Source organism: Muscardinus avellanarius (genome assembly GCF_963383645.1).
Source record: "Muscardinus avellanarius genome assembly, chromosome: 21".
In the NCBI taxonomy this organism is placed as follows: Eukaryota; Metazoa; Chordata; class Mammalia; order Rodentia; family Gliridae; genus Muscardinus; species Muscardinus avellanarius.
The window spans coordinates 7381698-7397491 of record NC_137807.1 but is presented as its reverse complement, the minus strand read 5'-3'; the positions used below and the strand labels follow the sequence as shown (position 1 = coordinate 7397491).

The following is a 15794-nucleotide window of genomic DNA, read 5'->3' as shown; positions in this document are numbered from 1 at the left end:
CAAGGAAGTTGATAATTATAACCGTAAAATAAGGGAAGGGGCCCTGACACTTGGCTTTCGGGGGCACAGGGCTGGGCCACAGTCCTGATCAGGACAGAGCCCAGCAGGGCCCTGGCGGAGCAGGCAGCCCTTGAGCCCCCATTAGAAGGCAGTGAGGCAGAGGAGCCACGGGCCCCACCGGGGGGCAGCCCCGCCCAACAAGGAAGCAGCTTCCAGCGCAGCCCGGGCCACGCACCTCCAGCTCGAGTCGTCCAAAGGCCTCGCTCCCGACACGCTGCTGATGGCCGAGACTGCCCAGGCTGCTCCGCACTCAGCAGAGGCCCGAGTGGGCGGCATGGTGTGTGGGAGAGGCCACCCCACAGCCCCAACAGCGAAGGGAGTTACTTCACTGGTGGCTACCAGATTCCCAGAACCCCCTCTCCTCCTTCCACCAGGACCCCAAAGCACCAAGAAGCAGTGGTGACGGTATTTCGGTGATGGTATTTCAGATGTTGACGCCCTGGTGGCCAAGCAGCCATGGCTTCTACTTCACTGCTGTTACCAAGTGGCAGCAGGGCTGAACGTTTCCCAACAGTGTCCCTGCCAACCCCCCTCAAACCCAACTGAACCACGAATTCCCACAGCACAATCTCAAAAGACACAAAATGGCCATAAACTTGGAAAAGAAAACCTCTCCTGCCTACAGAGCTGGAGAGGGGCCACAGCGGCCCAAGCACTGCTATGCATAGGTAGGAACCAACGTGCAGGGCGGGCCTCTGGACAGCATCACTCCTCCTCCTCTTCCTCCTCAGCATCCCCAGCTCCCTGTTGCTTCGGGGACTTGGCCTGTTGGACAACACAAGCTTTACACAGGCAGTGAAGAGCACTGCTTCTCGAGCCCTGAGGAGGCCGGCCTCATTAGAAGAGGGTCCCAGGAACTCCTCTGGCTCCAGGCACACTGGTGCCTGAGCATCATGGAGTCCCAGCTTACCTTTGCCGTTCTGCTGCGGTAGCTGGTGGCTGCAGGGTTGACCCTGGAGCTCCTGCCTCCTTCACTCCTACCACTGAAAAAAAGGACCAAAAGCCGGGCATGGTGGTGCATGCCTGTAATCCTAGTACTTACAAGGCTGAAACAGGAGGATCACAGGTTCACGGTCAGGGTCAGCTACTCAACCTTAGTGAGGTCCCCATAACTCAGTGAGACCCTGTTTCAAAATAAAGAATAAAGCTGGGCGTGGTGGCACACACTTGTAATCCCAGTACTTGAGAGGCTGAGATAGGAGGATCACAGGTTTGAGGCTAGCCTCAACTACTTAGTGAGGTTCTCTACAACTCAGTGAGACCCTGTTTCAAAATAATACAAAATTGCGCTGGGAGTGTAGCTCAGAGGTAGACTGCCTCTGGGTTCAATCCCCAGTTCCACAAAAAAAATGAAGAATTAAAATAGGGCTAGGGGTGTAGCTCAGAGGTAGAATGCCCCTAGGTTCGGTCCCCAGTACTGAAAAAAAAAAAAAAAGAAAAAAGGATCAGAAACCATCTCCTGAGATGCCTCAGCAAAGGTCCAAAAACTCAGAGGAAACGAAACACAGCTGGTGGCAAAGCAGAAGCGGCCCTTCAGGAGCACACAAAACCAACCAGCAAAAGCCCCAGGACGGCAGGGAAGTTTTTTATAATCATGATAGTAAGAGGAAATACGAACTCTCCCCAGGAGCGCAGGGGCAGTGTGTGCTCCGTGCGCCCGAGGCCCGGGACCCGGTCCCCAGCGAGGAAGGTGGGAGGCACAAACCCTCCCGTGCCACGGACCCGCCTGACCCGGGCTGGACCGCGTGGCCAGGCCTTCCGCCACCCCAGCTCCACCCCAGGCTACTGATTCTCACCTCGCTCCGTACCTCCCTGCGGGCCCAAGGGGAAAAGAGGGCACGAGGTTTTCTGGGTAGAGATTTTGAACTGGAGCGTGTCCAGGGGCCTCGGCCCCATTCTGGCTGCTCCGACGCTGCCCCCGGGTATCCTGGCTGTCTGAGTTGCTGAGCCTCAGCACACGAGGAGGGCTGGGCTGGCACCCGGGGCGAGCACCCAGCATCGGTTTTGAGGGTCGGCTACAGGCAGTCGCCATGTCGTTAGCGGGTCTGCTTGGGGGCAGGGGGTAGGTGGGTCCTTTAGCCATTTCTTGTGTGATAGTATCCACATGGGCAGGCAGTGCATCTCCTGAGAAGAGAAAAGAGTAACATCTTTAGGGGAAAACTGTTCTTACTGGATTCAGGGCAGGAACAAAATGATTCCGGATAAAAGACAACCATTCTGGAATCCACGACCCCAGGACATATTGGGAACATGCTTCTACTCTGCACATGGATCTTCAGAGTCCTCAAACACAGCCTCCAACTATTTTAACAGTGTGAAAGAAAACCTTGATTTTTTTTTTTTTTTTTTTTTTTTTGCAGGTCTGGGGATGGAACCCAGGGGCATTCTACCTCTGAAGTACACCCCCAGCCCTGTTTTTTTATTCTTTGAGACAGGGTCTCACTGAGTTGCAGAGGGCCTCACTAAGTAGCTGAGGCTGTCTGCGAACCACGATCCTCAAGTTTCAGCCTCCTCATTACAAGCATGCGCTAGCATGAGAAATAATTTCTAATTGGCTTTTTGTTTTTTCTAATGGTACCGGAGATTGAACCCAGGGATATTCGACCTCTGAGCTACATCCCCAGGCTATTTTCTTATGAAACGGCTTCTCACTAAGTTGCAGAGGTCCTAAGTAGCTGGGCCTGGCCACAAGCCTACCATCCCTGTCTCCCAAGTCCTGAGATTACAAGCATGTGCTAATACGCCCAAATCTAATTGGCTTTGAAGTAGTTAAGTTTCAAGAACAGTTTACTTGCCTAGTCATGAGACTCATAACTAATAAGCGTAATAAAAAAATACATTGACAGGAGAGCCACATGCTGTTGTAAGCTCTGACCGGCTGCCTCACGGCCATTACTCTATGGCATGCACTCAGCACTCAGTCTAACGAGGAAGCCCGACTAGCTGCAGAGGCGCTCCCCCAGCAGACCCTCACGCTCTTGGACAGGTAACCCCCAACAGAGCAGCAGCAGAACTGGCAGGACCTGCGGCCCTGGCCCAGCCCTGGCTAATACCCTGGTGTCTGACACGCCTCCTGGGCAGCTCGGGTGCGGTCTCCTGGGGCTGGGGCTCCTGTCGAGGAACCCCCTCCATCTCGAGGTTGTTTGCTGTGGCTGGGCGTTGGTCACACTGGTCCTAAGCAAGAAAAAAACAGAATTAGCACCTCGCAACTAAGAGCGGCGGGAAGAAAGGGAGGACCAGCGCCATTGGTGGCCATACCCCACCTGGGCCTTTGACAACCACTGGGGTCACACCTGGAAGGAAGCAGCTATGGTCGCCGGCCTCACCTGCACAGGGCGAGGGGGCTGCTCTAGGGAGCCCAGGAAAGCGTGTCTGTGCTTTGGTTGCTCATTCCAGGGTCTCCTCTAGGAGACAACCAGCAGTTACCTATGTTTTTGTGACCCTGAAGCACAAGACTTTCTTACAGAAATGAAACAGATGGTGTACAAACATCAGTCAAAGAAATGGTGCCCACAGCATTGGCTTCTCACAACAAAAATGGGCACGAAATGTGTTTTCCACTATTCGCCGGGACCACAAGTCCCTGCGGCCTCAGGAGATCCTAGCCGGACCCTCGTGCACACGACTTCCGTGCCCACTGGGATGGAGCCTGGCTCGCGGGCCTCAGCTAGTGACATGATGGTTGTGATTGCTAGAAGTTAGAGAAGGCTCAAGGCCCGAGGGCAGGTACGGCCAAGAGCCCAGGCATGGATTCCCGGTCGGCTTGGGACGCAACCTAAAGGCGAACCGCATTCTCGGCTCCAGAGGCTTCAGCTTCACTCAGCAGCACGCAGCCAGCCATCGTACCTGGTGATGGAAGAGCACCTCCTCTTCCAGCTGAACCCCACAGAATTCGCACGGGATGATGATGCTGTCGTCCACGGGGAGGGAGCTGCTCAGGCCCATCAAAGAGTCTAACTGGTTACTTGTGGCCTGCTGCAGAAAGTTCTGGAAGATGACATCAGGATCCTCTGTCTGTCTGGAGGAAGAGCTGCCAGGAATGAGTGACGTTAAGGCACGTGGAGGGTTACAGCTCGTCTGTCATTCAAAACACAGTGTAAAAAAATCAGAGGTTAAGGTTAAGGAAAAACTACATTCCTAAAACATTCTCTACAGAAATCACATTAACAATACTTTTTGCGGTACTGGGGATAGAAGCCAAGGGATTCTACCTCTGAGCCATACCTCCAGCCCTGTTTTTATTCTTTATTTTGAAACAAGGTCTCACTAAATTAAGGGGGCCTCACGAAGTAGCTGAGGCTGGTTACAAACCGTGATCCTCCCATCTCAGCCTCCCAAGTACTGGGATTACAAGCGTGCGCCACCAGGCCTGGCTCTTATCACTATTTTAATAATGAGAAAAGGAACTAAAAAGAGTCAGGAATGCAGACAGAACACTCATTATACTTCTAAACATCTCTATGTTGTGTTCTTATTTTTCCTGAGTTCATATTATTATTTTAAAGTTAAATTTAAAAGACTTAAGATTATTCTCAGTGCCATATAGTAAAAGAAAGGCCCCAAATTCATTATCCTCGTTAATGGAGTGCCCTAGGTTGTTCCCCAGTCAAAAAATAGATGTATTCAAATAAAGTACTATTCTGTTTATAGGAGGAAGGCGTCCCATCACCGAAAGCACCAGGACTACTTGGCAGTCTTGAAAACGCCAAGAGACCAGACCAAACCAAGCAGCTCATGAAAGTGTTAAGAGAAAAATGGTTCCCTCCACTAGGTAAGCCTCGAACCCATAAGGCTGTTCTCTGCTCTTTCCTAAATAGTTCAAGAATTTTCAATGATTAAAAAAGTGCCTGAAGCCGGACATGGTGGCCCACGCTTGTAATCCCCGCGCTTGGGAGGCGGAGACAGGAGGATCGTGCTGGTTCGGAGCCAGCCTCACTGGCTTAAGAGACCCTGTTTCCAAATAAAAAAATATAAAATAGGTATGGGAGTGTAGCCTGGAGGTAAAAGGGTTTCCAGGAACCCCAGTACCACCAAAAAAAAAAAAAAGTGCCTGAAGCCAGGCATATGCTTGTAATCCCAGCACTTGGGAGGCTGAGACAGGAGGACTACACAGGTTCAAAGCCAGCCCCAGCAATTTAGTGAGGCTCTCAGCAACTTAGTGAGACCCTTTTTCCAAATAAAATAAAAAATAGGTCTGGGAGCCAGGCGTGGTGGCGCACGCTTGTAATCCCCGTGCTTGGGAGGCTGAGACAGGAGGATCCCATGGGTTCGAAGCCAGCCTCAGCTACTCAGTGAAGCTTCCAGCAACTTAGTGAGACCCTGTTTCCAAATAAAATATAAAAAAGGTCTGGGAGTATAGGCTGGAGGTAGAAAGCCTCTGGGTTCCACCCCCAGTACCACCAAAAAAAAAAAAAAAAAAAAAAATAGGTCTGGGAGTATAGCCTGGAGGTAGACAAGCTCCAGGGTTCCAATCCCAGTACCACCACAGTCAGTAAAGCCAGGCATAGTATTACATGTGGTAATCCCAGTACTTGGGAGGCTGAGACAGGAGGATTGCAGGTTCGCAGGGCTGGGGACGTAGCTCAGAGGTAGAATGCCCTTGGGTTCCATCCCCAGTACCGCCAAAAAAACAACAAAAAGCCAGTAAAGATGTCACTAGTTTCTACCATATGGAGAATCCTACAAGAATGAGAACCACTGTTTTGTTTTTCTTTTTTTGTGGTGCTGGGGATGGAATCCTATGTTTTCATTCTTATATTTGAAAAGAGGGGGTGTATTCATTCGAGTCACCCCTCCATTGCTACTCTGGTATGGAGCTGTACCTATCCCCTGTATTTCTATCTTTCTAATAAACTTCTTTAACTCTTCAAAAATAAAAAGAAAAAAAGAAAAGAAAAGAGGGTCTCACTAAGTTGAGCAAGCCTCACTGAATTGCTGAGGCTGGTTTCGAACCCATGATCCTCCTGTCTCAGCCTTCCAAGTCCTGGGATTACAGGTGTGCACCACCACGCTGACGCTGCTGGTTCTAAGAGGGATCACGGGTGAGCTTCTCTACCTGTGTGGGAGCCATGCCATGGGAAAAACAGCTGCCACTCTCAACACAGGGTATGTACTGAAAATTTACTCAAGACCTCATGTGTCCTGAAAAACCCAATATGGCCCTGCTGACATTAACGCGTAAAGTGCAAGTAATTCACACACCTGATGGTCAATCAGCAGCTCCTCTGGGTAGAGCTCCTCACAAAATTCACAAGGCAACATGGTCTCGTCAGCTGCACCTAGGTATCAGGCCACACGGTCAGAATCAAAAGGAACAAAACCAAACGTGACTGCAACCTTTTTTTTTTTTTTTGCGGGTCTGGCGATGGAACCCAGACCTCCAAGCTACACCCCCTGCCCTATTTTTTATTCCTTCCTTCCTTCCTTCCTTCCTTCCTTCCTTCCTTCATTTTGTGGTACTTGGGGTAGAACCCAGGGACTTTCTACCTCCGGGCTACACTCCCAGACCTATTTTATTTATTTATTTATTTATTTTTGCGGGTCTACAGATGGAACCCAGGGGCATTCGACCTCCAAGCTATACCCCCTGCCCTATTTTTTATTTTGAAACCGGGCCTCACTAAGTAGCTGAGGCTGTCTGTGAACCACGATCCTCCAGTCTCAGCCTCCTGAATGCTGGGATCACAAGCGTGCGCCACCACGCCCGGCTCAGCATTTTATTCCCCTTATGGAGTTTGTTTTTTTTGGGGGGAGGGGTTACTGGGGATTGAATTCAGTGGCATTCTACCTCCAAGCTACACCCCCAAACCCTTATGTATTTCGAAACAAGGTCTTGCTAAGTTGCTGAAGCTAGCCCTACAACCTGTGATCTTCCGGGCTCAGCCTACATGACTGCAAACTTGTACCACAACATCCAGCTCATATCACGTTTTTTTATTTTTTTAATTAATTATTTATTTATTTATTTATTTTTTGGTGGTACTGGGGGTGGAACCCAGAGGCTGTCTACCTCTGGGCTATACTCCCAGACCCATTTTATACTTTATTTGGAAACAGGGTCTCACTAAGTTGCTGAGAGCCTCACTAAGTAGCTGAGGCTGGCTTCGAACCTGCACGATCCTCCTGTCTCTGCCTCCCAAGCGCGGGGATGACAAGCGTGCGCCACCACGCCCGGCTTCATATGAAGTTTCATACAAATACAAAAGTGTGGCTTAGGCTAGGGACACAGCTCAGTGCTAGATACTTGTTTACCACCCTAGCACATGCAAAGGCACGGGTTCAATTCCCAGCACTTAAATAAGTAAATGAACATACATAGATATAAATAACACAGATATAATAACATAGATATAGAGATACACCCTAAGGCCAGCAAACTCCCGCTCAAGATGAAACTTGGGCATTGGTACAGAATGCCTGGCTGTCTTGGGCATTTCTTAGCTATAGCAATTTGTGCTGTAAATCCTCCAGGGGAGGCTCGCAGCCAGCCTCAGCAACTCCGGCTTTCTTCAACTTAGTGAGACCCTGTTTCAAAATAATACAATGGCCAGGCATGGTGGCACATACCTGCAATCTCAGTACTTGGGAGGCTGAGTTACAGGTTCAAGGCTGGCCTCAGAAATCCTAGTGAGACTCTCGTTAAGTTAGCAAGACCCTGTTTCCTAAATAAAAATAAAATAGGGCTAGGGGTGTAGGTTGGAGCTAAAGAGCCCCTGGATTTCATTCCCAGTAACACAAAAAACTAAAAAATACAAATAATAAAAATAAAAAGGGCTGAAGATGCATCTCAATGAGAGAGCCCCCTGGATTCACTCCCTAGGACTGTAGCTAGATAGGGCATGCCTGTAATCCCAGTACTTGGGTGGACTACAGGTTTGAGCCCAGCCTCGCAAATTCAGTCAGACTCTGGCTCAGAATAAAAAAAGAGGACTGGGGGTAGAGCTCAAATGTATAATGCCTCTTGCTGGGTTCAATCCCCAGTATAAAAAAATAAAAAAGGAGCCAGGCATGGTGGCGCACACTTGTAATCCCAGCACTTGGGAGGCTGAGACAGGAAGTTTGCAGTTTGCAGACAGCCTCAGCTACTTAGTGATGTCCTTTGCAACTCAGTGAGACCCCATTTCAAAATAAAGAATAAACACTAGGGCTGGGGGTGTAGCTTGTAGGTAGAATGCCCCTGGGTTCCATCCACAGGACACAAAATAAACTAAAAAATGGATAAATGAATAAGAAGGCAGGCATGGGGCCGCACGCTCGCAATCCCAGCACTGGAGAGGCCGAGACAGGACGATCCCAGATTCTCAAACAGCCGCAGCTACGTAGTGAGGCCCTCTGTAACTTACTGAGACTATTTCCAGATAAAGAGCAAATAAATAAAAAGAATGGAGCTGGGGTGTAGCTCAGAGGTAGAATGCCAATAAGATGCCCTCATCTTGTATGAGTCGTATGTATATTGTAAGACTGACAAAAACTAAACAAAGGCTAGTGCAGAACAAGCAAACCTACCCTTGATGTCGTTCAGCGAGCTGGGCCCACGAGACTGCTCCGCCTCACACACAGCCCTCCAGAAGTCCTGCTCGGCCATGCTGGAGGCCGGGCCCTCATTCTGCAGACTCAGGGCCAACATGAAGTCTAGGTTCGCACTGTCTTCACCACCCTCCTTGGGAGGCTGCCGACCTCTATTTCTTTCCTGTCTTTCTTGTTCTTCAACTGGGGGGGAAAAAACAACAGCACTCAAGACACTTTAGACGTATCACCACCCCTCAGCTCAAGCCATGCCTAGCAAATAGTCAGACTTCAAATAAATAAAAGACACTTGCTAGCCAGGTGTGGTGGCGCACATTTGTAATCCCAGCACTTAGGAGGCTGAGACAGGAGGATCGTGCAGGTTCGAAGCTAGCCTCGGCTACTTAGGCTCTCAGCAACTTAGTGAGACCCTATTTCCAAATAAAATATAAAAATATATAATAAAATAGGCCTGGGGGTTCCATCCCCAGTAACACACACACACTTGCTCAATTCCACCTGTACCCTTGGCCCTCTGAACACTGTCTGCCATAAGACAAGGCTCAAAAATTATTAAAAATGTATTATTAAAAGCAATATTACTTAGCCATAACTATGACACTGTTGAACCCAGGCGCATTCTCCTCCGAGCTACACCCCCAGCACTATTTTTCATTCTTTAATTTGAAAGAAGGTCTCACTGAGTTGCAAAGGGTCTAAGTAGCTGAGGCTGGCCACAAACTGAGATCCTCCTGTTTCAGCCTCCCAAATGCTGGGATGACAAGCATGTGCCACCACGCCCGGCTGCTGAACACTTTCATATACTATCTATATTACAGAATAGTTTGAAATGTGGAGTCAGATTGCCCTATTGATATTTAAGCTGTATTGCTTACGTCTCTCCTATGACTGCGACAAGAACTGGGTTAATACGTACAAGTAAGGCGCTCTGCCAACGCCAGGTCCGAACGCTAGCAACGTTCCGCACTGTCACCGCCATCGCCAGCCCTAACACCCCCAGCAGTGAAAAGCTCCTGCTGGCTCCATTTGGCAGGAAGGTGAGGTGTTCCTCCCAGTGTTACCCAGCTACAGCTAGGTTTTTTATTTATGTACTTTTTTTTTCTGGTGCTGAAGATTGAACCCCAGGGCATTCTACCTCTGAGCTATACCCCCAGCCCTGTGTTATGTTTTTAGTCTGAAACACAATCTCAGTAAGTTGCTGAGGCTGGACTTAAGCCTGGGATCCTCCTGTCTCAGGCTCCCATATTTACAACAGCACACCTGGTTCAGCCAGGGTTCTGAGTGTGTGGTATGTGTCTAACGGGATGAATCAAGGGATAGTCTACCTCTGAACTACACCCCCAGCCGATTTTATTTACTTGGAAACAGGATTTCACTAAGTTATCAAGGGCCTCGCTAAGTTGCTGAGGCTGGCCGCGAACCTGTGATTCTCTTGTTTCAGAAATTACTCAGCAAGTATTGCAATCCCAAGCGGATGCCACCACACCCGGCTGCAGTTGGGATTTTATAATCAAAATCCCAAAGTCCTATTCCCAATTGCCCTGGGATTTTCATCCTGTTCAGCTTCCTAATCTCAAGCGTGACTCACATAGATTATTCTGCATTAGAAGCTGGGCTGTGGCGTTCCTTTGGCTGGCAGTCCTACTGTGGAAACCGGCTGCCTCGAAGGGCCGCAGAGGCCTTCGGGGGAGCCTCATGGGTGGGTCCAGGGCTTCCATCTGCCTGAGGAGCTGGGACGCAATCCAGATTCCTTCTTGACTCCAAGCCTCATCATATGCGTTAGAAGGTATGACGGGCTCATTTCTCTTTGCCTCCTCTTCTCGCCCACAGACTTCAGGGTGAGTCTTCAGATCTTTCACAAGGACGTTGCGCCCACAGCTGCCACACAGCTCCGTCCGGGCACCACAGTAATCTTCATGTTCCTTCAGTTTGAGAACAGAAAGTTCCAGATCACAGTGCTGACAGAGGGCAGGCCGCAGAGGGCACTCCATCTCCTGCAATACAGAGTAAGGAGACAGTTAGTATGAGCACTAGGAGGAGTGTGTGTGTGTGTGTGTGTGTGTGTATAATGGAAAGTAGGGGCATCCTACCTCCTACCTCTGAGCTATATCCACAGCCCTTTTTTTTTTTTTTTTCCGGCTACTGGGAATGGAACCCAGAGGCTTTCTACCTCTAGGCTATACTCCCAGACCTATTTTATATTTTATTTTGAAAACAGGGTCTCACTAATTTGCTAAGAGCCTCACTAAGTAGCGGAGGCTGGTGATCCTCCTGTCTCAGCCTCCCATGTACTGGAATTACAAGCATGCACCACCACATCTAGCTTTTGGGATATTTTAGCTGGTGAATTATTATACAATTTTCAGGTTTATTTAAACAAAAAACCCACTTATCATATGTTCTCTCTCCAAATGAAGAATTTTCTTCAGGCACAAAAACCATGTCATCCAAATGATTTAGAAGCCATAACAAGGGCCAGGCGCAGTGGGCACGCTTGTAATCCCTGCACTTGGGAGGCGGAGACAGGAGGATCACGCAGGTTTGAAGCCAGCTTTGTTGGCTTAAGAGACCCTGTTTCCAAATAAAATATAAAATAGTTCTGGGAGTGTAGCCCGGAGGTAGAAGGGTTCCATCCCCAGTACCACCAAAAAAAAAAAAAAAAAAAAGAAGTCATAATAAAGCCGGTGTGATGGCACACGCTTGTAATCCCAGCATTTGGGAGGCTAAGACAGGAGGATCATGGTTTGTGGTTTGTGGACAGCCTCAGCTACTTAGTGGACAGCCTCAGCTACTCAGTCGGACTCTGTTTCAACATAATAAATAATAAAAAATAGGACTGGGGGTATCATTTGGAGGTAGAAAGCCCCTCAGTTCCATCTCCAGTGCCTCAAAAAAAATAAAAAAAAATAATAAAAAATAGGACTGGGGGTATAGCTGAGAGGTAGAATGTCCCTGGGTTCCATCCCTAGTACCACACATAAAAAAAGAAGTCATACTAAAATTATAATATGTACAGCAGGCTGTAAGCTAAATTATGTTAGCCCATACTGGCACTGCCAGGCTTTGTTTCATACTCAGTAAGGTGCCAACAGATAAACCAGCAGAGATGATAGATACTGAGTTCCAAAGAGACGCTCTGAGGCCTGGGGATGGAATACAACAGCCAGGCAGTCAAATCTGACAGCAGTCAAAACGGCCCAAGATTTAAATGATCTTGGAGCAGCCGGGCACGGTGGGCACGCTTGCAATCCCAGCACTTAGGAGGCTGAGACAGAGGATCCAGGTTCGTGGACAGCCTCAGCTACTGAGTGAGGCCCTCTGCAACTAACTCAGTGAGACTTTGTTTGCAAATAAGGAATGAAAAATAGGGCTGGAGGTGTTGCGCGGAGGTAGAATGCCCCTGGGCTCCATCCCCAGTACCGCCAAAAAAAAAAAACAAACAAAAAACAGTAATAATAATAATCAACTTGGAGACACAGTCTGCATGTGAGCTGATGGAAAACAAGACACCACCAAGACTGGTCCCCACGTGCGGCCCTCCAGCCTCCGCAGGCCGGGCCCCGGAACTCACTGCGCCAGTGCTAGGAGACCAACCTCGTGCTTCTGCAGCTGCCGCTTCTCCAGCTTCTTGTTGCACTTGCAGGTCACCTAGGGTAAAGAGTCAAGAGTGGCTCTGTGACACGCCGCACAGTGGCAAGGCCACCACCACTGTGGACGGCAGCAAGCGCAACACATCCAGGGGCTCCGGGCAACTGGCTGTTCACCTGACAGTGTTCTGCAGCCATGTGACTCTCCATGTCAGACTTGGGAAACGGTTCCTTGCAGAGAGGACACATACCAATGTTCCTTTGACAGTGGATCTCATGGATAGTAAAATTAAACACGGGAATTTCTTTTTGGCTACAGAAATAGACCAAAGAAAAAGACAAGCATTACTAACTCATCTTTCTATGCCTTTTCTTGCAGTGGCTATCACACAGAAATCTGTCCTTCCAAATCTTTAGTCTCTACTTCTCTCTCTTTAGTGAATATCTAGTCTACAAACTTGGTTTTTTTTGGTTGTTGTTGTTTTGCAGTACTGGGGATGGAACCCAGGGGCAATCTACCTCCAAGCTACACCCACAGACCTATTTTTATTCTTTTTGTGTGTGTGGTACTGAGGGTGGAACCCAGGGGCTTTCTACCTCCAGGCTATACTTCCAGACCTACTTTATACTTTATTTGGAAACAAGGTCTCACTAAGTTCCTGAGAGCCTCACTCAGTAGCTGAGGGAGGCTTCGAACCTGTGCCATCCTCCTGTCTCAGCCTCCTTGAAACAGTGTCTCACTAAGTTGCAGAGGGCTAAGGTTTTGAGGCCATCCTTGAACCTGTGATCCTCCTATCTCAGCCTCCCAAATACTAGGAATACAGGTATGCCCAGCCAAACTCTTAGGGTAATTAATGATGATTATTATTACCCCTCAAAAACTAAATCCTAGCCAAGGATGGTGGTACACCACAAAATAAAAAAACAAAAACAACAAAAAACAAAAATACACTGAGATGGTTTGGTTGACTTACAGCAAGCTCACTTAACTATTACCAGTGAAGCCGGGCGTGGTGGCGCACGCTTGTAATCCCCGCGCTTGGGAGGCTGAGACAGGAGAATCGCATAGGTTCAAAGCCAGCCTCAGCTACTTAGTGAGGATCTCAGCAACTTAGTGAGACCCTGTTTCCAAATAAAATATAAAATAGGTCTGGGAGGATAGCCTGGAGGTAGAAAAGCCCCTAGGTTCCACCCTCAATACCATTAAAAAAAAATATGTCTTGAGATGAGTGTTATGGCACACACTTGTAATCCCAGTGCTTGGGAGGCTGAGACAGGAGGATCACAGGTTCAAAGTCAGCCTCAGCAACCTAGTGAGGCCTTCCATAACTTAAAACACTTTTTCAAATAAAGAATAAAAAATAGGGCCGGGCATGGTAGCATACGCTTGTAATCCCAATATTTGGGAGGCTGAGACAGGAGGATGGGGGTTCATGGACAACATCAGCTACATAGTGAGGCCCTTTGCAACTCAGTGAGACCATTTCACAATAGAGAATAAAAAATAGGGTTGGAGGTGTAGATTGGAGGTAGAATGCCCGTGGGTTCCATTCCAGTATCACCAAAAAGGAATAAAAAATAGGGCTGGGGGTGTAGCTTGGAGAGAGAAATGTTCCTGGGTTCAATCCCCAGTACCACAAAAAAAAAGTAAGTTCCTTATGTAGGTAAGAAAAGTAAGGCCAGGCATGGTGGTCCATGCCAGTAATCCCAGCACCTGGGAGGCTGAGATAGGATTGCAGGTTTAAGGACAGCCTCAGTAAGCAGTGAGACTATCAGCAACCTAACAAGACATTGTTTCAAAATATAAATAAATAAACAAATAAATAAATAGGGCTGGGCGTGGTGGCGCACACTTGTAATCCCAGCACATTCGGGAGGCTGAGACCGGAGGATCGCGGTTCGCAGACAGCCTCAGCTAGCCTCTGCAACTTAGTGAGACCCTGTTTAAAAATAAAGAATAAAAAATAGGGCAGGGGGTGTAGCTCGGAGGTCAAATGCCTCTGGGTTCCATCTCCAGACCCGCAAAAAAAAAAAAAAAAAAAAAAAAAGAATGCCTGAGTTCAATCTCCAGCACAAAAAAAAAGAAAAAAAAAAAAACAAAGGAAAAAAGAAAGAAAAGTGAGGCTCCAGGGCATAGACTCCAAAAGTCAGGACACTGCCCTCAGGGGTAGGGTGATATCCCCTAGAACAATGGAGGAGGCAGTAGTAGCCTTGGGTGCCACTGGGAGGTGCTACATAAACATAGGGGGCAGTAAGAGCACTGTAAAAAAGGGGTGCTGCATAACTGTTCTCCCCTGGGTTCAGATCCCTCAGTGCCCCCCAAAAGAGAAACTTGCTAAAACAGGATAAAATAAAATTCATCCAAAACTGCAAAATATCTCTAATACTATTTACCTCCATAGTATAATTACTATACAATTCCGTGTGTGTGTGTGTGTGTGAGAGAGAGAGAGAGAGAGAGAGAGAGAGACAGAGAGAGAGAGAGAGAGAGAGAGAGAGAGAGAGAGAGAGAGAGAGAGAGCGCGCGCGCGAGCGAGCGAGCAGGGATTAAACTCAGAGTCTAGCCTTGGGGCTAGCCTTGAACCTAGGATCTGTCAGTCCTCCAGGTACTGGTGCACCACCATGCCTGGCTTCTGTAGCTCCAACTGTTTTTTTCTTTCAGTACTGGGGATTGAACCCAGGGCATTCTATAGCTGAGCTACACCCTGAGCCCTATTTTTTATTCTTTATTTTGAAACAGGATCTCACTGAGTTGCAAAGGGCCTCACTAAGTAGCTGAGGCTGTCCGTGTACCGTGATCCTCCTGTCTCGGCCTCCCAAATGCTGGGATTACAAACCTGCGCCACCACACCCGGCAACATAGCTCCAATTTTAACCTACCAATACATAAGCCAACTCTACAGAAGCTATTTTGTAGATTCATTTCAATAACATTCTTAGATTTAATCTCTTACCAGTTGTCACATAGTCGAGTATCCTGGTCATCTAGAAATTCAGCCATCTTTAGCGTTTCCTGAAAACTATAAAGTAAAAAGTATGAACTTTCTGTTTCATTTCTGCTTTAAGGATGACATGCAAAATAAACACAAAACAGTACAAAGAACTCTTACACACTTAAACCAATTTCCTTAAAAGTTAACATCATAAATAGCCACTGTTAACCAGGCATGGTGGCACACTCTTGTAATCCCAGTACTTGGGAGACGGAGACAGGAGGATTACAGGTTTAGAGCTAGTCTCCGCAATATAGCGAGGTCCTCTGCAATTTAGTGAAACCCTGTTTCCAAATGAGAAATAAAATCAGATTGGGGATATAACTTGGAGGTAGAATGCCTCTGGGTTCCATCCCCAGCACCAAATAAATAACCACTGTAAAATTATGTAATATAGGAAATTAACACTAATACTAGCTAATTCACAGACCTTATTCATATTTCAACAACCATCTAATCAGCACCCTTTGGTTCAGTATGAAATTAGGATCAGAAAGTACATTTGTTATTTCAGAAAGTACATTTGTTATTGAAGAAATAACTTGTCATGTGGGATGCTCGACGGTTCCTCTTCCATGACGTTGGCGAGCTAATTACTAGCTTAACTAGTGACCACTAGCTACCATCT

General features: G+C 47.9%; 1 protein-coding gene across 1 annotated transcript; it reads right to left on the bottom strand.

Annotated features, from left to right (window-relative positions):
- Positions 1-765: 765 nt before the first annotated feature.
- TRAFD1 (TRAF-type zinc finger domain containing 1) lies at positions 766-15189 on the bottom strand (the record flags this gene model as incomplete). Its single annotated transcript, XM_080717670.1, has 11 exons — positions 15128-15189; positions 12351-12486; positions 12181-12234; positions 10175-10580; positions 8566-8769; positions 6262-6338; positions 3907-4137; positions 3114-3234; positions 1857-2184; positions 971-1043; positions 766-825 (listed from the first exon to the last, which is right to left on the bottom strand). The coding sequence occupies exons 1-11, from the start codon at positions 15172-15174 to the stop codon at positions 766-768; spliced, it is 1737 nt and encodes a 578-aa protein (XP_080573796.1). The 5' UTR covers positions 15175-15189.
- Between the last annotated feature and the right edge of the window lie 605 nt (positions 15190-15794).